Source organism: Rousettus aegyptiacus, unplaced genomic scaffold (assembly GCF_014176215.1).
Source record: "Rousettus aegyptiacus isolate mRouAeg1 unplaced genomic scaffold, mRouAeg1.p scaffold_m13_p_6, whole genome shotgun sequence".
Classification (NCBI taxonomy): Eukaryota; Metazoa; Chordata; class Mammalia; order Chiroptera; family Pteropodidae; genus Rousettus; species Rousettus aegyptiacus.
In genome coordinates this window covers 18047418-18073488 of record NW_023416309.1, presented here as the reverse complement: position 1 = coordinate 18073488, position 26071 = coordinate 18047418, and the positions used below count along the sequence as shown (strand labels likewise).

Below are 26071 nucleotides of genomic sequence, written 5' to 3'. Positions count from 1 at the left end.
CCACAGCAATATCTCCTGAGACAAGCTGAGTGCTCTGGAATAGCCCAGGGGGTTCTACGAAGAGTAGAGTCGCATACAAGCAGTAAAAATAACCACATCTGGGGAGATATAGACTCTTCTATCCTTTCAGACAGCTGAACCAGAATCAATCCCTTCAATCTAGCATTTTCCCCTAAAAGGACAAGTGGATCTGAACTTACCAATCTATATCACCTACAGAAGCTGCCTACAGAAGCAGTTTATAAGATCTTATTCCACAGCTAAGCTAGAAGAGGATATCTGTGGGATTATTCTGAATTTGTGGAGGAAAAGATGAGCTGTGATTGAAAAATAAAGTATTAACAGGAGTGGAGTGGATTAAGGATGGTCAAAGAACCCAGAACAAAAGAGCAGGAACTGGAATAAGTAGAAAGAAAATCAGAGTCTAATAGAATAAAAGGTCTAGGAAGCAAACTGAGAAAAGGTGGAGCATGTGCAGACTGACATCGGCCCACAGTTAATCTCAAAGCCACCAAGTTCTTATGGTGGGAGCATCACTTGTATGCTCAACCATGCATACCCCAGCTGGACTCACACTATTTTAATCAATTAGCTACCAATTTATCTTATCTTTATTTTAAAGAGTGCCTTCCTTTTCTCAACTATTTGTTTCTCAAGGAATACTATTGCCTAACAATTTTCCCATGGGAGCAATTTTCTGGCAGTAAAATAATGCAAAAATAGAATTCACTTTATTAGAATCAACCACATTGAATCATTCTAAGCTTTAAAACATTTTGAGGCAGAATTAAGTTTATTTCTTTGTCCTATCATGAAAATAACATCTTTCTACCTAGTAAGCCTTGAACCTGTAAGTTAAAAGACATTTTAACTTACTAACTTTTAAGGTCACTTAAAGCTATAGTCGAAATTCCAATATTTGCTTATAATCCACAAAAACATTATGTGTACAGACTTGACTTTGAGATTTCCTTGGAATCGTCAATGTTAATTTTGATAAAAATTCCAGAAATAGGATAATCAGCAAAACTACCAAAAACAAAAAACAAAAAACAAAAACAAAAACAAAAGCAGCTTGGAAATAAAACCAAGGAAACAAGTAAATACAAGTAAATGGCATCATGCTCATTCAAAATGACCTATAGAAATGACAGAAAACAACCACAAAACTTGAATTCTTTTCTAAAAGAAACACAGGAAATATATTCTAGGAAGCTAAGAAGCCAAAGCATGTCCTCTCCTAACGGGAAGTCCATGAGATCTGTCTGTAGAACAGCAGGAAATGAACACTTTGGGCATCTATACATTTATTTGCATAAAATGATAATCATGATTGCTTTTCTTTTTTTTCTTCCCACCCCGCAACCCCTTGAGTAAAGGAGAGGAGAAAGAAATTATGTCGAGAATGGGATGTGGCAGAGAGGTTCTGCATAGGAGTCAGGGAGGAAAGAAAAACATGATACTTACAGGAGTAAAGATGAATTATTTACCATCCGCTAGCTGGACTAAGTTAGACGCTAATAGGAGAGGGAAGTGATTCAAGAAGATGAAAGACATTGTTTTTATAAGGAAATGTGTGTAACTCTAGGTGCAAGCATTACTCCATTGGCACCCATGTGACAGATTGAAGCACAGTTGGGAAGAGAGGCATTCTACTCCCTTTTATAGGAGCTCAGTCTCAGTGCTATTTCATCATTTTGAGGATTCACAGCTTTGGAAGCACTGAGACACGGATACCTTGGCATGTCCATTTCTAGTCTTGCAACAGATATCATTAGCAGTTACTATCCACCATCACTAAGATGAAACCAGATAAAATGAAAGAATATGGCAGATAGACTGATTTGGAAGAAAGGGTAAGTCATACCTCAGAGAATCCAAATTTCTGGAGGTAAGAGGAAGAGCTAAAGAGAGGCTTTATATGAAAATCTCCATTCTAGCATAAGTAATGTAGGCAATTATAGAAACCCTGGATTGTTGCTGCTAATAGAACTTCGTTTGAACTTTCAGCCACTGACGAGGAAGTAGAAGGCCAGGAAATCAGATTACATAAGAAAGACAAGCATCTGGCCTATGTGACCTGAGCTCAAGGGGACTGGAAACAGTGAGGTCCCACAAAGGCTAGAGTATAATTCTGAGACTAGAAGGTGGCTTGGAAATTGGAAGAATTCATTACAAGCTTGGTAATTTCATTATCCATCAAAAGCAGAAATTTTTGCGCTACAGTTTGAAAAGTGCTTCACTAGAATTCTTTCCCATGTCTCCACGTCTTTCTGTGTGTCTCTTAGCTTTGCACATGATATAACTGTCTAACCCTAGGTACTAACTGTTAGCTCTCAGTACATAGTCAATTTCTCAGAGGATGGTGAAAGGACCAATTTACCATCATCCCCTAGAGGCATAGCTCTCATGCCAGATTGCCTCACAGGCTTCTGGCCAACCCATAACTGAGTGGTCAATAATTCAGTTGACCACCATGATAAAATCAGCTATGACAGCGTAAAAAGGCAATTTGACAGCAAATAAAAATTTAACAAAAAGGAACTCCTAAAAAGAAAGCAATGGGAAGGTAATAGTTATTGGGGCTGTTCACAAATATTCCCATTCTCCTGGGCACAAGGCAGCATCCACATTGACTACTGTACTTGCTTTGGTAAAACAATGTGAGTAGAAATGACATACATCAAATGTAGGTGAACATTTGAGGGGTCCTTCTATGACTCATCGTGTTCTCTTTTCCCTGTTACAAGAGTGGAAATAAATGTTGAGATATAGTCCCTCTTAGCCTGGGTCCCTGAGTGCCTGTACAAAGCAGAGATTCCCAAACAGCTAACATTGGACGTGTAACTTGAGCAACAAATTAACTTTTGTTAAGCCTCAGAGATGTAGAAATTATATTCCTATCACAGCACAACCTAGCTTATGCTGACTGATAAAAGGTTTAGCAGATATTCTTAAACTAGACTCAATAAGTATTAAAGAGTATATAAAAACCCATTCCCAAAAGACTCCCAGAAATAAATGGGAGACACTATGGAAGCAGAAACTGGGAAAAGGCCAAGATCCCCTACGTAACAAACAAATAATGTTTGTTACTTTTGATCTAACTCTGTATTTACCTCTTGAAAACATGAAATATATTTACATTAGAATATACATTTGAACCTTTGCCCAAAAAACTTTATAGGAGATAACACATTATAAGTAATTCGTTATTGTTTTTATCTTAAAAGGTTTTTAGTAAGTCAATTCTTTTAGCTTACATTCAACATGAATCTGACACATAGCAAATTATATTTTGTGGCAATTAGATTATAGACATTTCCATCATGTAATGACTATAGCATGATCTAGCAGTGTATATCTCCTTCAGAGAGTATACAACATAGAGATGTAAATTCTTTTCATTGCAATTCTGCATAAATAGACTTTCTGCACTGCACTGCTGAACTTGGATCTTGAAAATGATAAAGTGCAGATGCCTACAGTTGCAATCATAAAAATGTAATTGCTGAGAAAAAAATATTTCTGATCCATTGGAGGAATTTATTACAGAGGGATACAACTGTGTAAGTTATCACATAGAGAAAATGAAAGTGAATGATTGAAATATATCCCAGGCTAAACACCCCTGTAAAATGACCAAGTGATTTACCTGTGCTAAGGAGAAAAAAAAAAAAAAAAGATTAAAGATAAATCAAGTTGGTGGGGAAGACTCTGGTAACTATAAAAAGAGCAGAATAAAGATTTACAAATAAATGAATTTAGAAGCTAGTAACATAATAGTATCTATAACTAATTACTCCAAAAATTAAAATATAATTTTGAATTTGAGTTATATATAAAGGCGGTTAATAATATCTTTGGAATCTTGAAAGCAAAGGACTATAACATGAAGATAATGAGGAAAGGTGAGAATTTGTTTAATGAGACAACTAAATTGATAAGTTTATCTAGTGGCACTATGAACTTAAAAATCATGAAATTCTTTTGGAATGTTTTCCAGTGTAAACAGAGATTATATTACATACTTAAAATAAACAATGTAACTACTTCAAATTAAACACTCCGAAAAAAAAAAAAAAAGAATGTGATCAGCTATTTCATTCTATTCTAGAAGAAAATACCTTAAATATAACTTAATGTGCTTTTTTTACTTATATTGATAGGTGATACATGATCAAAGTGATAGATGCAAGAAGGTTATGCATCAAATCCAAAAAGGTCAGTTATTTTAAATTAATAACTCTTTGACTTTGAAATGCACTGTTTTTAATAAGGAGAATCCCATTACAATGAAAAGCAAAAGTTTGTCCAAATAATTTTGTTGTACTAGAATCCTCCTTTATGAGATAGTTCCTGAATATAGTAAATATTCTATAAATTATTAATATTTTTAATTTAACTTGACAAATATTGCTAAGATCTAAAAACCTTTTTTCTAACTAGCATATTGCTGAAGAAAAAGCATAAATAAACATTCTCAAAAACAGTGACAATAACCTTTAGGAAGATAAAATTAGCAATTACACTTACTTGTAACTAAAAACTATCTAACACATAATAAGTACTAACTTCTCTTTCCCTGACACATCTACTAGCAGATCTTGAGACGTCTGAATCCAGACACCACATTAAAAGCCCTCTAAAATTAGCATAATCACACTTTTTAAAAGAGTTACATTTCTTTCAAATCAAATACAATTACTTCAGGTCATTTCCACCATTTTAATTTTCTAGGTGGACTCAACTAATGTTTAGATTATTATAATAGCTTTTAGACATGCCAAAAAAAATACATACCAACTCTGAACAGCATACCCTTCAATGTGAATTTGTTTAGAATACTCTCTATTGACCAGTATATCCATGTATTTAACTAAAGCAAAACATTTATTGGTTCATTATCTATTCTTCTCGTGTTTTTCATTCTTCAATACTTATTATACATTGTAATTTCCATGGTATTAATACCTGGATTATGAGAGGCTCCAGTAGCTTCTCTACAGTGAACGTTTGGACATGCAGATCCTGGGGATCAATATTCAGTGTGATTGGTGTTTCAGCCGACATGCTGCCTGTGCACAAAAACAAAAGACACTTGTTACCAAAGAAAATTATGTTCCAAAGAAAAGCACTGATGAAAATCATAGAGTGCATGAGATTTGTATTCAAGACGTATTCCTGATATCAGCTGTAGCTCTCAGAGGACCGGGATGCCAAGCCCACCAACAGAGAAATGAGATATTCTCCAAGTGTTCTTTGAGGTCACGCTGTCTGGGCTTAGATCCTCTAATAAATTAATCTATGCTAGCATGTTCATGACTAAAATAATAACTCAGGCCAGGTGGTTTTGCATTTGAACAGAGGTCTTAAGTAAAAAAAGGAGGGCCAAGATGGTAAGACATATCTTATAGTACACAAATCTTTGATTTTCATGAAATTATAGCACTGAGGCTGCCAGCAGCCCATATTTGGCCTGTTCTTGTTAATGATGACTCAGACGAGAAGCCAGGTAGGACTTTGGAAGACATGTGACACTTGTTTTTGGAATTGTTTATTTCAGGGTTTTTATTGGATCAAAAAGTTACTTTCTTGTACATAAAAGAAACTAATATAAATTGGCATAGTTATTATAAAAAGAGAGAAGCCTCTGAGAAGGCATTGATCTGGGGGCAAGACGAAATAAGGGGGAAAATTAAAAATCACTCTTTAGGCATTAACATTAATCTTAAAAATCAATTCTGTAATATTTTTGCAGAAGAATACATATATCTATCAAATGACTATATGTGGCATATCACAACATATTGAAATTAACATATCACGCATGAAGACTGTTACCTAAATCACAAAGACTCACAAGTTTGTATTAACTTCTTCGCAGTTCATAAGCAACCAGCAAGTATTTACTGAAGGTCCACATGGAGAAACAGTAAGATACACATCTCTCCTATATACAACTTGGCCTGTTAAAAAAAATTAATTTATAGTACACAGAAATGTGTACTACTAAAATGCAAAAACCTCTGAGAGCATCTGAGATCTTGCTCCCCACTATATGTTCTAAGTTGGTCTCAAATAAACTCTTATAAAATTAAAAATAAATTTTAAATAAATCTTAGAATCCTTCCCTTAATTATTACCCATTTTCTCTTATTGTTCCCTTATTTGCAGGCTAAGAGAACACAAGAATCTTCCCCCAAGAAAATATCCTTATATTCCTTATGATACACACAGAAACAACAACAACAACAAAATAGAAAGTGTTTCTTTTACTTTAGTTTCTTTAGTTATCATTTTAGGTATTAAGACAAAAAACTGTTTTCTTTTTAATTGACTGGCTCCATGAATGGATGTAGATAAATGAGTGAATGAATGAATGAATGAATGAGCACACATTTTCATGGTATCTCTCTTATCCAGAATCAATCCCTTCAATGTTCCTCTCAACCATAGTAATTCTAGGACAGAGAATTGTTCTTTTTCCTATATCCCTGTCACCAATCCCTAGATGATCAGAATTTTAGGCTAAGACCCATGTTCCCTCTCAGCAACTTCCCGAAAGTCTACCTCCATTCTCTTCCTAGACTTTTTCAACTTCCACTAGCCTAAGTTCATAAAATCAGCATCTTTTTGTTCTTCAATCTTTCCCACTCTAATGGATTCTTTCCTTGGATCCATAAATGTATTATTGTATGTATTTGAAGATAATCATGATCTCTGTGTGTGTAAGTGAAAAATATCAGTGCTTCACCAAGGCTCTTCTAGACTGTACACCTGATACACAAGCAGAGAGAGACATACACACACACACACACACACACACACACACACAAATCCTCCTATAACTAAAAAATCATCCTCATTGACTCTTGATGTACTCTAAATCTTTAATTAATAACGATATTTGTTTTTTAAAAATAGAAGCATTCTTGGGGAAAACATGGTGGAGTGAGAGACGTCCTCATATCTCTCCCCTTGAAACAACAATAAGCTGAACATCTAAAATGCAACAAAAAACACCCAGACTGCACACCAGCACATCTGAGCATGGAATTTGCACATAAGAACTACCACAGGTCAGAACCCCAGGCGTCAGGTGGATGGACTGGGAAAAATAAAGAAGCTGCCTCTCGCAGCCGCTGGAGATCCTTGCAGGAGGAGGGGAGGGGAGAAGGAGCTGCAACTTCCCTGAACAACCCTGACTGGAAGTACCCGAATTCTACGCAGCCAGCAGCAGGGCCCAGTGATCAGGCCAGAAAGCAAAGATGCGGGACAGGATCACAGAAAAACAACAGTTGATTTTTATCAGCCAAGGATGCACAACCCAAGTTGAGCCTTAGCCTCCAACTCTCAACCCAGAGGGCCCCTCCCCCTATACCCTCTGAGATGGGTCACCGCGGAGCCCCAGGGGAATCTGAGCAAATGCTACCAAATCTGTTTATTAACACTGACAGGAACTGAAACTGAGAATAGCGAGTGTGATTAAATTTCTATAAGAAAATTTTAAAAAACATTATTTAGGCTTTATATAAAAAACAGAGAGGGATCAAAGAGGCTTAGACGCCACCTACTGGAAACCAAAAGAAAAGCACCTTCTTTGTAGCAGGCTACAGAGAGACCTTTATATAATAAATCTTCTTTCTGGAAAAATGGCAGAATACACTTCCATTAATGCCCAGATGGAGAAATAGTCCATTAAACACTATGGACAACCAAGGTGACAAGGCACCTCAGAAGGAAAGAGAAAAAAATCCAGGAAATAAGCTTACAGACATAGAAATATGTGATTTAAATGACAGAGAATTCAAGACGGTACTTGTGAAAAAACTGAATGAGTTCCGAAATGAGTCATATCAACAATTTCAGAAATTGAAAAAACAACTATATGAGCAGAGCAAGGAGATTGAAACCCTCAAGAAAAACAGAATAGATCTTCTGGAGAGAAAGAACACACTGCAAGAGTTGAAAAATGAAATACCAAGCTTGGGAATGGAGTCGACCAAACAGAAGAAAGAATCAGTGATACGGATGACAGAAATCTAGAAATAAATCAGAAGGAAGAAGAGAGAAACCGAAGAATGAAAAATAATGAAAGAAAAATTCAAGAACTAGCTGATAGCATCAGGAGAGGAAACATAAGAATAATGGGCATTATTGAAGGTGAGTAAAAGCAGCAGGGACTAGAAAGCATTTTGAGACAAATAGTTGATAAGAATTTCCCAAATCTAAGGGATGAGCCAGAGCTTTGAATTCAAGAAGACAACAGAACACACACTTATCTCAACCCAAAAAGGCCTTCACCAAGACATATCGTATTAAAAGTTATCAAAAATCAATGACAAAGATAGAATTCTCAGGGTAGCCAGGGAGATGAAAATGGTAACTCATAAAGGAAAATCCATTAGATTATCCTCAGACTTCTCAGTGCTAACCCTATAAAGCAGAAAGGAATGGAATCAAATATTTAAACTATTAAGTGAAAGGAACTACCAGCCTAGAATATCCAGCTAAGCTCTCCTTTAGATACAAAGGAGAAATTAAGACCTTTCCAGACATACAAAAATTGAGGAAATTCTCCACTACAAGGCCTGCACTATAGGATATACTGAAAGAGGTCAGCTCATCTAAACCAAAAATGACATGAACAATAAAAAAAAAAAAAATACATAGTTAGGAGTAAAGTGACTATCAGGCAAATAGAAACAGGAACACAATCCTTACTAAGAACAGGGAACTTCAATAGCAAGATAGTAATGAATGTTCAGCATATATAGGGACAAACTGGGATGGCAATGACTAAAAAGGGGAGGATTCAAAGATCCAAATTTGCAAAGGGGAATGGAGATAAGGCACACGCAAAAAAAAAAAAATTGACAGCTATATATATATATATATATAACTATCCTTTTCATATTCTTAATGGTAACCAAGCACCAAAGATTCAGAACTGAAATATATAACATAAAACAAGAACTAGAGGCAACATCCACAAAAGCAAACAAAAATAAAGAAAACAGAAACACAAGGACAAGAAACCAATGGAAACACCAAGCTACCAGAAAGCAAAAGATAAAATACCTAGAAGAAGACCTCATATTTCAATAATCACCCTGAAAGTAAATGGACTGAACTCACCAATAAAAAGACACAGAGTCGTGGAATGGATCCAAAAACAAAACGCAACCATATGCTGCCTCCAGGAGACACATCTCAGCTCCAAGACAAATACAGACTCAAAGTGAAAGGGTGGAAAATGATATTTCGAGCAAATGGCATTCAGAGAAAAGGATTAGCGGAACTAATATCAGACAAAATAGACTTTGGAATAAAAAAGGTAAAGGAAGATACTGAGGGACACTTCATAATGATAAAGGGAATCATGAACCAAGAAGACGTAACACTTATTAATATCTATGATCCCAATCAGGGAGCCCTGAAATATGTAAAGCAATTAATTACTAACAGAACTAAAGGAAGAAACAGACCAAAACACTATCATGGGTAGGGGACCTAAATACCCCGCTGTTGGATATGGACAGATCATCTAAACAGAAAATCAATAAGGAAATAACATCCTTAAATGACACATTAGACTAACTGGACATAATTGACATTTACAGAGCCTTCCATCCCAAAACAGCTGCTTATACTTTCTTCTCTAGTGTACATGGAACATTCTCAAGAATCAACCACATACTGGGACACAGAGATAGCCTCAACAAATACAAGAGGGTTGAAATCAAACCAACCATATTCTCTGATCATAATGCTTTGAAACTAGAGATCAACAGCAAAAAGAAATCAGGAAGAACTACAAATACATGGAGATTAAACAATGTGCTACTGAAAAATGACTGAGTCAGGGAAGAAATAAAAAGAGAGATCAAGAGATACATAGAAACAAATGATAATTATAGTACAACATATCAAAACTTTTGGGACACAGCAAAGTGGTCGTAAGAGGACTATCATTTCAGGCCTATCTCCACAAACAAGAACAAGCCCAAATAAACAACCAAACACTTCATCTTAAAAAATTAGAAAAGGAAGAACAAACGAGGCCTAAAGTCAGTAGAAGAAAAACAATAATCGAAATTTGAGCAGAAATAAATGAAATTGAAAAAAAACAATAGAAAAAATATGCAACAAAGAGCTTGGTCTTTGCGAAGGTTAATAAGATTGACAAAATCAGGGATGAAAGAGGGGAAATTATGACTGACATAGCAGAAATACAAAGAATTATGCAAGAATACTATGAAAAAATATATAACACCAAATTTAATGACCTAGAAGAAATGGAACAATACTTAGAAAAATACAATCTTCCTAGACCGAATCAAAAAGATCTGGAAAATCTAAATAGACTGATCAGCAGTATGGAAATGGAAACGATCATCAAAAGCCTACCAGAAAGTAAAAGTCTAGGACCAGAAGGCTTCACCAGTGATTCTACCAAACATTCAAAGAAGATATAATACCTATTCTCCTCAAACTCTTCCAAAAAATTGAAGCGGAGGCAATAGTTCCCAACGCGTTTTACGAGGCCAATATTATTCTGATACCAAAACCTGGGAAAGATAACACAAAAAAAGAAAACTGCAAATCAATCTCTCTCATGAACACAGATGCAAAAATCCTAAATAAGCTACTAGCAAACTGAATACAGCAACATATTTAAAAGATTATACACCACAATCAAGTGGGCTTCATCCCAGGGGCACAGGGATGGTCCAACATATGCAAATTGATTAATGTGATACAGCACATAAACAAATATAATAAAATAAGAATCACATGACTCTTAGTTTTTATAGAAATATCAATAGATGCATATCAATAGATGCAGAAAAAGCCTTGGACAAGATACAGCATCCATTTATGATCAAAACACTTAACAAAATTGGTATAGAAGGAAAGTACCTTAACATAATAAAATCCATCTATGACAAACCCTCAGCCAACATTATACTTACTGGTGAAAAACTAAAAACCTTCCCTCTAAGATCAGGAGCAAGGCAAAGCTGTCCAGTATTATTCAATATAACATTGGAGGTCCTGGCAAGTGCCATCAGACAAAAGAAAGATATAAAAGGCATCCAAATAGGAAACAAAGAAGTTAAACTGTCACTATTTGCAGATGACATGATTCTCTATATAGAAAACCCTAAAGACTCCACAAAAACACTACTAGAAACAATAAGCAAATACAGTAAAGTTTCTGGATACAAAATCAATGTTCAAAAATCCATAGTGTTCCTATACTCTAATAACTAAGTGTCAGAAAAAGAAGTGGAAAAAATAATTCCTTTTGCAATTGCAACAAAAAGAATAAAATACCTAGGGATAAATTTAACAAAATATGTGAAGGACCTATAATCAAAACAGACACACAGACCAGTAGAACAGAATTGAGAGTCCAGAAGTAAACCCATATATATATGAGCAAATAATTTTTAACAAAAAAGCCAAAAACATGCAGTGGAGAAAGGAAAGCTTCTGTAATAAATGGTGCTAGAAAAATTGGAAGGCCACCTATAAAAGAATGAAACTAGACTGTTGTCTATCACCACACGCCAAAATTAACTCAAAACAGATTAAGGACCTGAATATGAGACCTGAAACAATAAAATCCATAGAATAAAATATAGGAACTAAACTCATGGACCTTGGACTTAAAGAGGATTTTATGAATTTGACCTCAAAGGCAAAAATAAATAAATGAAACTACATCAAACTAAAAAGTTCCTGCTCAGCAAAAGAAATCATCAACAAAGTAAAGAGACAACCATCCAAATGGGAAAATATATTTGCAAGCAACACATCCAATACGGGCCTGTATATCCAAAATATACAAAGAACTCACACAGCTCAAAAACAACAAAAAACAAATGATCCAATCAAAAAATGGGCAGAGGACCTGAACACATGTTTCTCCCTAGAGGACATACAAATGGCTAACAGATATATGAAAAGATGCTCATCATCACTAGCTATTAGGAAAATGCAAATCAAAACCACAATGACAAATCATCTCACACATGTTAAAATAGCTATAATCAACAGGACAAGTACTAACAAATGTCAGAAATGATGCAGAGAAAAAGAAACCCTCATACACTGCTGGTAGGACTGCAAATTGGCAGCAACTTTGGAAAACATTATGGAGTTTCCTCAAACAACAAAGAATTGATCTACTATATGATCCAGCAATTCCTCTACTGAGTATTTATCCAAAGACTTGAAAACCCATATCTGAAAAGATATTTGCATACTGATGTTCATAGTGGCCAGAACATGGAAGCAACCAAAGTGTCCTATAATGATTGGCTAAAGAAGCTGTGCTACATATATACAATGGAATATTACTCAGGCATAAGAAGAGATGAAATGCTGCCATTTGCGGCAACATGGATGGACCTTGAGATAACCATGCTAAGTGATATAAGCCAGACAGAAAAAGTTGAAAATCACATAATATCACTTATATGTGGGGTATAAACCTAAAAGCAATAAATAAACAGGACAATCAAACGGAGACTCAGGGACATGGACAATGGACTAGTGGTTACCAGAAGGTAGGGGTGAGGGAGAAGCAGGGAGATAGACAGGATAAAGGGGGTCAAATATAGGGAGGTAGGGGGAGGGCGAAGTGGGTAAAGGAGATCAAATATATGTTAGGCAAAGGAAACTGAACTTTGAGCGCTAAACACACAATAGAATATATAGATGTCAAATTATAATTTACACCTGAAAATTATATAATCGTATTAACAAATGTTACCCCAATAAACTTAATAAAAAATAAATTTAAAAAAATAGAAGCAAATACTGTAGAGTCCAGAAACCTAATGCTCATCACACGGTAAGCCACATGATTACACTCCACGATGCTCTTACTATCAAAATGGATAAAGTATTCTTAAGAATAACAGAAATCTGCCAAAAGGCTGTCTCAAGTGATTTAACATAGAAATTTGTACATAATCAAAATAGTGAATTTCAAACATGATTATAATCAAATATATTCACAAAACAGAATTCTCTCATGTATATTCAGTAAAGTTTGATATTAAAAACAAAAAATCATTCTGATGGTCTCAAAGAAAAATCACTTATAACAAATATAATAATTTATTAAAGCATATAAGTAAAATTACATACTCCAAAGTTGACTATACTGCTAAAAACACTAATGTAAAATAATCATTTTGCATATAGTATCAAATATTTCTGTTCAACACAGGAAATTATAATAAGCAATTTTAAGTGCGGTGAAAAAAGGGACAATTCATGTTGCATGGTCTAGGATTTCTCTAGCCATGTTTTCAAGTAGCTATAATACATTAATTATTCATCTACTAAAATATACTGTTAATGTTGAGGGTTTTATATAAAACCCAATAGCATTGCAGAGATAGAGTACACTTTCTAAAATGCAGCACATTTCTAGATGGTTCTTACTGAATACAACCTAAATGATCTGTTCAGGGCCTCCTTGCCCCCTTTAAGACTGGCACGTATATTACTGGTTTCAGTCTAACCTCAATTCTACTAGAAGTCACTTACACAAAGTACCTACAATTCCTTTACCTAATAAAAGCTATTTTTGCCTTGGAAAAAAAAACTATTATTCAAATTGTATTAAGTGAAAAAATATTAATTTATTTTCAAATGAAAATTTAAATTATTGTTATTATCCTATGATATATCAATACGTAAAACACAAATCACTATGATTTAGCCCTTTACTATCTTGCTTCTCTCTCCTTTTCACTGCTTTTACTTCCTTTCTTAAAGTTAAAATATGATTTCTTTTCTCAGCTATTCATCTGAAATGTAAAAGACATGACTCAAGAAACTATTGCCTAATAGTTTCTCTCAAATGCATTTCTAGGACTGAAATGTTGTGTTTTGGCTTGGTTTTTATTTTTGTTTTTTTCCAATCATTCCACCTACCACTTCGATTTCCTCTAACAGGTAAATCTAAATTGACAAGTAGGATATTTTCATGGTGACCTTTCTACACAGCCCTACCTAGCCCAGAGCCAATCTATGTAATAAAATATGTCCTTCAATCTCTATTACCATTAGGGTTCTATTAAACGTGTGCTCACAAAAGGGTATGTTACACCTCTCATGACAGGTACTATCCTACATATGAATCAAGTCAAGGTGGCTGATACTGCTTTCTTCTTTCATCTCAGCATCAAGAAGTAGAAGATACTGTTGTGAACTAAAATAAGATCTAAGTGAACATTCACAGCCCCTAAAAACATGTCCTTTCGCTCCGGAATTCACAAGGGGTTTGCAAAGCTACATTGAGCATCAGAATTGGAGGCAAGAAAAATAAAAAATTAAGGAGAGTAAAAATGATTCATATCATATGTTATCCTGTTAGAAGGGTGTTTTTCAATGAAGAGATAAAAGACAAACCTAACTTAGTCAAATTTCTCCTAAATCTGTGATCACATCTTTAATACACATACAGTAAGGAAAGTTGTTGAGTTCATTTTTTCATGACAAAAAATATAAAATATTAAACCAAGTCCTTGAAGAAACTTGGCTACATGTAGTTATTATTCTTTAACGAAAAGCTGTTTCTTATGAAAAATCTTTTGGAAATTGTATCTGTTCAATTTAGTAATCCTCGTTTATTGGAGATCAGGGCAATAATAGGCAGAAAACAGCAGAGTTTTGCAAATGCAGTTGAAACAAGGTCGAAGTCTGACAAATTGTTACCAACCTCTTGTAGCAATACCACAATGTGAATCTAAAACAAAAATCCTACTAAATTATGGGTATTATATTCCAAGGCACTTGAGTCTTATAATCCATAAAATCTTAAGAGTTAGGAACTATTTCCCAGATAATTCAAGAATACCTTCTATAATATTCTTTCTTTAAAAAAAATAAATAAATCCTGCATTTCAACAATGCACTGTGCTTGGATGAATAGAAATGATGAGGTGCTGACTATACCCTTAGATACCAGTGATTACTTTTCTAAAGTTCTTCCTTACGTTGTGTTGAAATATGCCACTTTTGCATTTCTGTGCAATAGAGATGATTTTACAAAGTGGGAAAGGTACAAGTTTGAAGTCAAACTAGGTTAAAATTCCAGTTTTCAGGATCAAAAGAAGAAAACAAATCTCTTTGCAGCAGTAATAGATGTCATCAGGGATAGTCATTAAGGCAGGACATACACACTCATTGGATCCTTACCTTCTCCCCAAGTTCTCTTTAGCTACAATGCCCGAATTTTCTTCATTCCATTTTATTCCTTGCTTGAAATCAAATTTGTATCAATTTTAAATTGATTTACTTTCACCAGCATTTAACTTTTATATGTAGTTGACTCTCAGAGGTCATGGGGAGCACATTCAATCATACATTAGTATAAACTAGCTCATTGCTCTCTATTATAAAACACACAGCATTGTATTTTAGTCATATCCTGCAGCAAAAAAAAAGAGGGATATTAGATCAGAGAGATGCTAGCAGAAAACTTCATTGACTTCCAAAAGTTGCCTTGGCATGGTCATTTTCTCACAAATATTAAAAGCTTTTCTAGCTCCAACAAAGAATTCCCTGCCCCCCAAATTCCAGAGTTTAGGTTCCTCTGAGTAAAACTAATTCTTGTACATAAATTGACATGTTTTTGTAGGATGGCTTGGAAACCCAATCATCTATAATGTAGTTGCTAGTACCAAATATATTTTTTTGAAACAACAACAAAAAAACTGTTCCAAGCAGTCAAGATGATGTAGAGGTTAGAGACTTTGTAAATCTCCTCATGCGACCACACCAAAATTGTGACAAACACATGGAGCAAACTGCAAGTAGAGTCGCCTGGGGTCTGAATGAACAGTAGGGAGAGAATTCAGAAATCACCTTGGAAAGACAGGATGGGGCAAAGACAAAGGGCTACCCAGTCCCAGTCCCACGCTGAACGAGACATAGACTATGGCAGCTGCAGCCAGCAGGTGTAGACGTTCTTCTTACAGGGGCTGTGACCACAACCAGACTTTCCTGGTGGTGGACTCACTGGCCCTGAGCTCCAGTGTTGGGGTGCTGCTTGGAGGGCACCAGGGACATACAGGGGACATTGAGTTGTCGGGCTTCAGGGCAAAGGCCAGAGGGGCTTCTTCTGGAAAGAAGTGCTGGCGATATCCATTGATCCTTTGTTGAGCTCTCCCGCTCCCAGCATGCAGATGCAGGCGCTGCCATACCTGAGACCTCATCAAACTGGATAACAGAGATCACTCCACCCAGAGGATTCCCTAAAACTCTATCTCTCCCAACTTGCCGCCCTTAGGTACATCCAGCGGTATCCTCCGCATGCCCTGTGCCCCTTTCTGAGCAGCTTCAAGCCCCACACTGGTGGCAACTGGCCTTGGTTTCTGGTGTGGCCTTTTGAGGCAACTAAAAACACAGCACAGGTCACAGCCATCTATGGATTGCTTGCTGACTCTTATCAGGTGGACCTGGAGAGGCACAGGCCAGGGCAAAACTTATCCTGCAGCTGGACCTTTCTCAGGACTATGCCACTGGGCCCCACAAAGCTATGTTACCAAGACCTGGAAATTAGGAGCTTTACATAGTACATATAAACAGACACAGAAAGGTAGCCAAAATGGGGAGACAAAGAAGCATGCTCCACATGAAAGAAAAGAATAGAACTCCAGAAAAATATTTAAACAAAGTGGAGTCAAGCAACCTACCAGATGCAGAGTTCAAAACACTGGTTATAAAAATGCTCAGTGAACTAGGGAAAGAGTAAATGAACTCAGTGAGATCTTTAACAAAAAGCTAAAAACCATAAAAATGGAGATGGAAATTATAATAGAGAACCAGTCGGAAATGAAGAATATAACATCTGAGATGAAGAACACATTAGAGGGAATCAACAGAGTAGAGAAAGAGAAGGATTGAATTACTGATGTAGAGTATGGGGTAGCAAAAGACATCCAATTAGAACAGCAACAAGGAAAAAGAAATTTTAAAAAAAATGAAAGTAATTTAAGGAGACTATAAGACAACATTAAGCATAACAACATTTGCATCATAGGTGTACCAGAAGGAGAAGAGAGAGAGGAAGACGTTGAAAACCTATTTTAAGAAATAATGATGAAAACTTCCTGATGAAGGAAATAGACATACAACCCCAGGAAGCTCAGAGAGTCCCAAAAAAAGATGAACCCAAAGAGGCTCACACTAAGACAAATCATAATTAAAATGCCAAAGGTTATATAAAAAAAAGAGAGAGTCTTAAAAGCAGCAAGAGAAAAGCAGTTATTTACCTAAAAGAGAGCTCCGACAAGACCGGCAGCTGATTTCTCACCAGAAACTTTGCAGGCCAGAAGGGTTTGACACAAAATATTCAAAGTGATAAAAACTCAGGATCTACAACCAAGATTACTTTATCCATCAAAGCCATCATTCAGAGTCAAAGGACAAATAAAGAGTTTCCCAGAAAGAAAAAGCTAAAGGAGTTCATCATGACCAAATCAGCACTATGTTGGAAGTATTGGAGGGACTTCTTTAAGAAGAAAAAGTATGTATCAAAAATATGAATAAAGAATAGCAATAACTACATATCTATCAACAAGTTCTTTAAATTAAAAAGAATTAAGTGCTCCAATCAAAAGATAGGGTGGCTGAATGGATAAGAGAACAAGACCCTTACATATGCTGCCTACAAGAGACTCACTTCAGATTAATAGACACACAGAGACTAAAAGTAAAGGAATGAAAAAAGATATTGCATGATGGCCCTAGAAGGTATTGTGCTAAATGGAGTAAGTCAGATAGAGAACAACAAATGCCATATGATTTCACATACATGTAGAATCTAAAGAACAAAACAAGTAATAACAAAAAAAAAAACAAACAAACTCATAGATACAGAGAACATTTTGAGGGTCACCAGATAGAAAGGGGATGGGAGAGTCATTGAAAAGGGGGAAAGAGAATAAGAAGTACCAATGGGTAGTTACAAAATAGTCATGTAGATACAAAGTATGGCATAAGGAATATAGTCAGTAATATTGTAATAAATATGTATGGGGCAGATGGGTATTATATTTATTGAGATGATCACTTTGTGAGTTATATAGATCTCTAATCACTATGCTCTACACCCAAAACTAATATTATATCCCAACTATAATTGAAAAATAAAAAATTTTATTAAAAAAATAAACTGTTGCAACACAGTTTAAGAACACACCTGATTTTCCTTTAAGATTATTCAATTCCATGACACAGTTATCCCAGTTACCTAATCAGAATAACTTTGTACTCACTTTTCAACTAAACTGTTCAGGTCTTTCTTCCCTCCTCCCCCCGCCCCCCGCCCCTCAAGAATTACTGTAGATCCAAGTCTCCATGTGATATAATTGGACAATTTTTATTTGCCTCTAACTGCAGATTTTTATGTTGTCCTCCTAATATTTCATCTTATAGAATCTTGATTTTTATTCCTGCCACGTCAAAAATTGGTTTTAGAGAATCCAACATATTAATACCCCTCCTAGTTTTCTATTTATCCATTAATTTGTTCAGTATAAATTCTATAGTTCCCAGTTAAGTCTTCGAGTAAGTGAGAGCCAGGCATGAAACTTGATTTTGATACCACTAGAAATCTCCTTCTAGAGCCTTAATGATCAATTAATAACATTTTAGATATGATTTTTCAACCTGTTATTAATTACCTTTGAGTGAAATAATACACTTTTTAAAATTTTGTCAAAAAAACATATCATGGGAAGATTTGTAAATGCTCTACTGAAAAGAGACAGCTTTTCAACACATTCTTTTTTAAGAATTTGATTTTTTTAAAAATCTAGTTGACATAACTTGTTTATGGAGAATCCATGATGACTGCTAATAATTATTGCTATATATTACATTTTAATTCTTCAGTTTTTCTATAGTTCGGTGCCTAGATGACCAGCCAAATTTTAGAGGCCACTTTTTTACCTCTTTTGAAAAAGAATATTTGTCTTTCCTCTGCTTTCTGGCAGATCTGTTGTTTCTCCATCACTCCCAGGAAAGGTTCACGGATCACATCTGCAGATCACTTTAAAATTCAGGAATGTATTTCTTCAGGGCATACATACTTCAGTTAATTTAAAAAGACCAGATTATGTCCTTTATTTATTTTATTTTTTTGTTTTTTTAAATAATATTTTTTTATTTTTCAGGTATAGGTGGCATACAATATAATATTAGTTTCAGGTGTAGAACATAGTGATTAAACATCTATCTATATAAATCACAAAGTGATCACTCCAATAAGTCTAGTGCCCCTCTGACACCATACATGGTTAATTACAGTATTACTGCTTATATTCCTTATGCTATACTTTGTATCTCCATGACTATTTTGTAACTACCCATTTGTACTTCTTAATCCCTTTTCCCTTTTTCAATGACCCCCCACACACCTCCTTCCTATCTGGTGACCCTCAAAATGTTCTCTGTATCTATGAGTTTGTTTCCATCTTTTTGTTTATTTGTTTGTTTTGTTCTTTAGATTCCACATATACATGAAATCATATGGTATCTGTCATCCTTTATCTGACTTACTCACTCAGCATTTACCCTCTAGGTCTATGGTGCAGTATCTTTTTTCATTCCTTTACTGTTAGTATCTGTGTGTCTATTAATCTGAAATGAGTCTCTCATAGGCAGCCTATGTAAAGGTCATATTTCCTGCCACTCTTTCTTTTGATTGGAGCATTTAACCATTTACATTTAAAGTAATTATTGACAGATATGTAGTTATTATCATTTTATTATTCATATTTTTCCACTTCCTCTTCTTCTGTTTCTGCTTCTGCTTCTGCTTCTGCTTCTGCTTCTTCTTCTTCTAGAAATCCCTTTAACATTTCTTATAATATTGGTTTGGTGCTGAAAAACTCCTTTAGCTTTTTCTTGTCTGAGAAGTTCTGCATCTGTCTTTCGATTCTAAATTATACCTTTGCTGGGTAGATTATTTCTTTGTTGTAGGTCCTTGCTTTTCATTCCTTTGAACATTTTGTGCCAAGCCCTTATAGCCTGAAAAGTTTCTGTTGAGAAATCATCTGCCAGTCTTATGGGTGCTCTCTCGTAGGTAAATAAATGCTTTTCTCTTGCTGCTTTTAAGATTCTCTCTTTGAATTTAACCTTTGGCACTTTAATTGTGATGTGCCTTAGTGTGGGCCTTTTTGGGTTCAACTTGTTTGGGACTCCCTGTGCTTCCTGGCTTCGTATGTCTATTTCCTTCACCAGGTTAGAAAAGTTTTCCATCATTAATTCTTGAAACAGATTTTCATCTCCCTTGCTCTCTCTCCTCTCCTTCTGGTACCCCTATGATGCACATGTTGGTATGCTTGATGTTGTCCCAGAGGCCCTTTAAATTATCCTCATTTTTGTGGATTCTCTTTTCTTGTTGCTGTTCTGATTGGGTGTTTTTCCACTACCTTATCCTCTAAATCACTGATTCAATCCTCTGTTTAATCTAACCTACTGCTGATTCCTCCTAAGGTATACTTCATTTCAATTATTACAGTCTTCATTTCTGACTGGTCCTTTTTAATGTTTTCTATCTCTTTGTTAAAGTTCTCACTGGGTTCTTCTACTCTTCCCTTAAGTTCACTGAAGATCCTAATAACCAGTGTTTCGAAGTCTGTGGTATATTGCTTGTCTTTATTTTGTTTAGTTCTTTTTCTGGAGCTTTGGTCTCTTCTTTAATTTGGGGCATGTTTCTTTGTAACCCCATTTGTCTGTTTGTTTTTATATATTAGGTAGGGATCTTAAGTCTCCTTGTCTTTTATTTTAATTATCATTAAAAATTAATTTTGAGTACATTAAAAAATTCTGTAAACCTCACTCTCCCTCACTAACCCCTCTTCAGAAAGGTTAGCATAATTCAGTTAGGAATAATGTGAAGAACTGGAACCAAATGTTAATTTACCAAAAAAAAAAAAATCACCTAAATTATAATAAACAGGTTTAAGTAAAGAAAAGGAAAAGGGAACATGGGGGGATTTGTTTCACAATATTATCACAGTTGATTTTATGCAATTCAATCTTGTCTAGAGGACAACCATAATAAAAATATTTCCACTATAATCTCTATATACACTTGTTTTCCAAGCTCACCTCCATCACCCCTATCCTCACCTCCTTCCACCCAATAAAATCATTTGCTGCCAAGAAATACACACATCCTTTACTCACTTGGTAAACAAAAGGATTACACATTTCTGAGAGTTCATAAAATCAGGCAATTGCCTAATATATATAATAGAGAAATAGTTGGATTTCTTTCTTTTCAGATGTTCTTCTTACACTACACAAATACTTTCCATGCATTTATTTGGAGATCAATAATCTGTTTAAGGTTTTCTACCTAGGCTTTTGTTCAGATATAAGAGCAAAATGGTGTGAGATCAGAGGGATCTCTAGACTATCTGGCATCACTCATTTATTCATTCATTCAACTTCTATTTACTTAGTTTCTAGTTTGTGCCAGTCATGGAGAGAGGAAGACTGTAAACAATAAACATAACAAAAAAGAAAATTATTTAGTACATTAGAAAATGACATGTGCTATGAAAAAATAAATAAAACAGAGTAAGTGGGAAGAGGTGATAGAGAAATTTCAGTATTAAAGAAATCAAGATTAGCCTCATTGAGAAAGGGACATCTGAGCAAAGATTTAGAGAGGTAAGAAAATTAATCAACCTGAGAGAAGAGCATTCCAAGCAGAGATAACAAGTAGAGCAAAATCCTTCAGACAGGAGAGTGTTGGCATATTTGTGGAACAGCAAGGAAGTCATGTAAGTGGGAGAGAATGAGCTACACAGAGCTTTTTTAGAGAGTTCAGAAAGGTAATGGAAGGAGCGGGGCTGCAGATCATGTTGAACTCAATGGGAAATACCACAGAGGTTTGAACACTAGAGAAACAGGATCTTGTTTATATTTTAGAAGGATCACTCTGGTGAGAAAAAACCAAAGTATGGAGGGGCAAGGGCAGAAGCAGGTTCTTATTTAACCTATTAAAGATTAAACAGGGAAACCCATATAAAAGCCCTAACTTAGCTCAAATCTCTCACACCTAGCAATGGCTCAACAAATATTAGTTGATATTATTACCCCCATTTTCAGCAGAAGAAGAGCAGAATTAACTTGTCTACATTTAGAATAAACATCTCTGTCATCTATAGAGCTTGTAATTATTATTCAAGAATGCTTTCAAGCTTTGTTCCATAGTAAAAGAGTTTAAAACAAAGCTTGCCTCATTTTATTGGATCTCTTGACTTCAAAATCTAAGGCATATTTCCTATATAGGCATTCATTAGAAATGAGACATGCCTAAATGCTCCTTTTTAAAAATTCCTAATGCACAAAAGCCTCATGAAGGATCCTGAGTCCTCTGAAATCATTTCTAGAGTGGTATGCAGATGATACGCTCTGAGGTTAGGGCTACAATTGTTAAATGTGCTACAATGCACTACATGGTGCGATCCCCAACAGTCTGCACTTTTTATTTCCTTAGCTCTGAGGAACTCTGGGTTTTAATAGAACAAAACAATGTTATACTTCATAATAAAAAGTAAGTATCTTTAGTACATTGTAATTCAAACTTTAAAAAACTTCTTGGAAGCATTCGAAGTTCTCTTTATTAAAGTTTTGTTTAGTCATTTAACTGATGTTTTTTGAAAAATAATCATGTCAAGCCCCTCCCTCCACAAAATTATGAGTTTTATGCATTCTCTATGGGAACAGTCAAACTAAATTAAATTAAATTAAACTATGTACTTACTCTAGCCATGATAACCAAAATAAAACTTTTTTCCCCACACATTAAACCTAGATGAAAGCTGCAAAACTGGTTTAAAAATTTTCAAAACATTGCTTTAACCAATATGAAATAAACAAAGAAAAACAACAGATTCTACTTATATTTAGGTTTTATATTATGCCCCTCTGAATGACTGGTCAAGTTTAATTTCCCTCCAAAACAAAGAAAGCAAAAAGTTATTACTTGATTTATGATTTAACTGAAAAATAACACTGTATGTAAGATTTTTATAAGATAACCTCATTACACCTCTCCTGATCACACACCTTTCATGTTATTTTATAAAATGCCAGTTCACACTGAAAGCTGGCCCTGTATTGCTCAACAGCATGCATTTTTAAAATTGCAGCTAGGGAGAAAGGACAGACATGCCCCCAAGATTATTCTGTGTAGCAATGCCTTTCAATTTAATTCTGTAAAAACCATTTAAAAATTGTACCAGAGTCTAGAGCCATGAGATCCCATTCCATAGAAGCCCAGCGTGAAGATTATCTACATATTACTTAAAAAGCCAAAGAACTAAATTAGTTCAATTGAAATCTAAGAAGAAAATATGTGAGGCCTCAGAGAAGCTTTTGTTGAATCACTCAGAACAAGAATAACCTTCAACTATAAAGCATCAAGTTTAAGCAACCAGAGCAGAAGTAACATGCCCTTCATATACACCTTGAAAGTGACAGTGGCGTTTGTTACTGCAAATCCACTGGGCCTACGGGTCAGTTCCACTCCATATTATTATAAGACAGTTCAAGTACATATGAATTCTCCTAAGGTCCGGTATTTTAAAAAAGTAGTGAACAAAACAAGAACAGTGAAGGAAGTGAAATTCTTGTCATTCTCAATTTGAAGCCAAAAAAAATTCCCATTTCTTCTTTCTGATTATCCAGAAATAAATAAAAGCCTGCTTATCGAAATAAAGAAAATGAGAACAAAGTGTTTGAAAACAATTTATTTTTCTATAAAATCTATTTCTACACTTGGGAAAACCAATAGTATGTAACTTCTCTGCCTCCTGGTTTTCCATTCTTCCATACTCTTTGAAGAGACATCTTTAAAATCTGTGCCAGAATCATTCAGTCATTCAATCTAACCATCCAAGTTCACTATTTTACCACTAATTTTTATAAGTTTCTCCAGGAATTCTGGTGATATAACTATTAACCCTATTTAACTATTTCTCATTCCACATGCGAAGTGTTCTCTAAACAGGAAATAAAAGACTTCTGCTCTGGCTTCAAAACACTACTTTCACGCTTCTCCCCTACCTTTCTGACCATTCTCTCCCAGTATCTTCTGTTTACTCCTAACCTACTGCCTTGATTAAGCAGGGATCTTTCCCCAGGTGTGATCCTTCACATCCTATCCACTGCTCACATTACGCTGTTCTCTCAGAGCACTCTCATTCTAGAGTTTCAACTCTACTGAGAGCCACTGGTTCACAAAATTTTTATCTATAGTCCAGATCTCACCTGAGCTTCAAAACCCCAGATCCATTGCCCACTGGACCATCTCTCAGGCACCTTAAATCTGAACTCATGTTCTCCCCCCAAAACTACTGCTGCCATCTTCTTCATTTCTGATCTAGATTAATGGCATCACCATAGCTGAGCCCCCAACCCAGATCTTAGAATATTTTCTTTCACTCGGCCTCTCTTTTCACCTCAGATTAGTGGAAAAGTCACATTGATTTTTTACTCCTTAATTCCTCTTATATTGGCATTTCCTCTCCATTCTTACTGCTACTTCCTTGGTTCAGATCCTCATTAGACTTACCTAGACTTTGCAGTGATACCCTAACTGGTCTCTCTTCTTTTTCACTCCAATTAACTCTCCAAACTATTCCTAAAGTGATCTCTCTAAAACAAATAGGATGTTACACTAATCCCCTGCTTAAAACATTTAATGATTCTTCTTTCTGACACAATAAATTCAGGCTCCACTAAATGGCTCGAGGCAATTTGGTCTGTCCTATCTCTCTAGTTACCTCTCTCTCTCTTTGACCCAACTCTCTCTGTGCTAAAGAATTTGAAGTTTTCTGAATGAACCATATGGTTTCATGCCCCTAAACTTTAAGTCACTCTGTTCTGTCTGCTTGGGGTGCCCTTCCTCAGTAACTACTTGACAAATATTTGCTCATCTTTCCAATTTCAACTCAAACAATCCTCTTTACAGCTAACACACACACACACACACACACACACACACGCGCGCGCGCGCGCGCGCGCAGTAGAAGTAAGCAGTACTACCTCACCTCTGTACCTTGTATAGATCTCTAAGTGAAGCATTATCATCATCCTACCATCTACTAAGATTTCTTATAACACAGAGTAGAGTATATACATATTTAAGTCACTTCCTACCATCAAGTCAAAACTAATTGAAGCCAAAAAAGATTAAAATTAAAACCATCATCTTCAAGAAAACCCGTCATTATACCAAATTACAAAGAAATTGATAAAATCTTAATGAAATAAAAAAATTTAAAAAGAATGAAAGCCTATACACACCTCAATGGAAAGTAATTTTCTCTAAAAGTAAGTGCCATGAACTTAAAATTCCTGTCCAAGAGTCCTCTGACTGGAGTATTAAGATGTAGGGCATGGAGAGGTACAAGAATCAAAGAGGGAAAATCCTTATAAAGACCCTTTTTGAGATTATAGAATCCTAAGAGTGGTAGGGCAAAATTAGCATGAAATCGTGCCATTTCTATGACAAAATCCACCTAGTGAAGGGAACCACAAGAGATCAAGCAAAGTGAAGGAAAGAAGTAACGCTGAATCACTAGTTCACAATGTTAATAGTCTGTGACTTAAGGGACTCTGCCATGAAGCATATGGAGTCTTAGAGAACCAAACAATGAAAGAAGACTTTTCCTAGGAAATAACAACTTTGGTAGGAAAGTATTCATCACCACAAATGGATTAAACTGCCAACCACCTCAGCTCACTCCTACCCAAGCCTTCATCCTCCCTACACTGTTGTTCAGTAAATGACTACTGATATACAAAAATCGCTAATAAAAATTCTATATAAAAACTGCAAAAAAAAGAGGAACTGAAAAAGTTCATATTAACAAAAATTAATAAAAGAAACAGAAGAAAAGTTCAGTGAAATAGTTATATATGAATATATACTCACAAATACACAGACACATATATCTATATATGACATGTGCTCTCTTTTAAAAAGAAGTCAAAGAAGAGTTACAAGATT

At 35.2% G+C, this 26071-nt stretch overlaps 1 protein-coding gene across 3 annotated transcripts in view; it reads right to left on the bottom strand.

The window, feature by feature from the left end:
• Positions 1-26071, bottom strand: part of CTNNA3 (catenin alpha 3) — a 1366626-nt gene that overhangs the window by 1312669 nt on the left and 27886 nt on the right. For all 3 annotated transcript variants that reach the window (XM_036222548.1, XM_036222546.1, XM_036222547.1), the window contains exon 2: positions 4975-5078. In XM_036222548.1, coding sequence (XP_036078441.1) covers positions 4975-5073 — 99 coding nt within the window. In that variant the 5' untranslated portion in view covers positions 5074-5078. The remainder of the gene's footprint in view (positions 1-4974; positions 5079-26071) is intronic.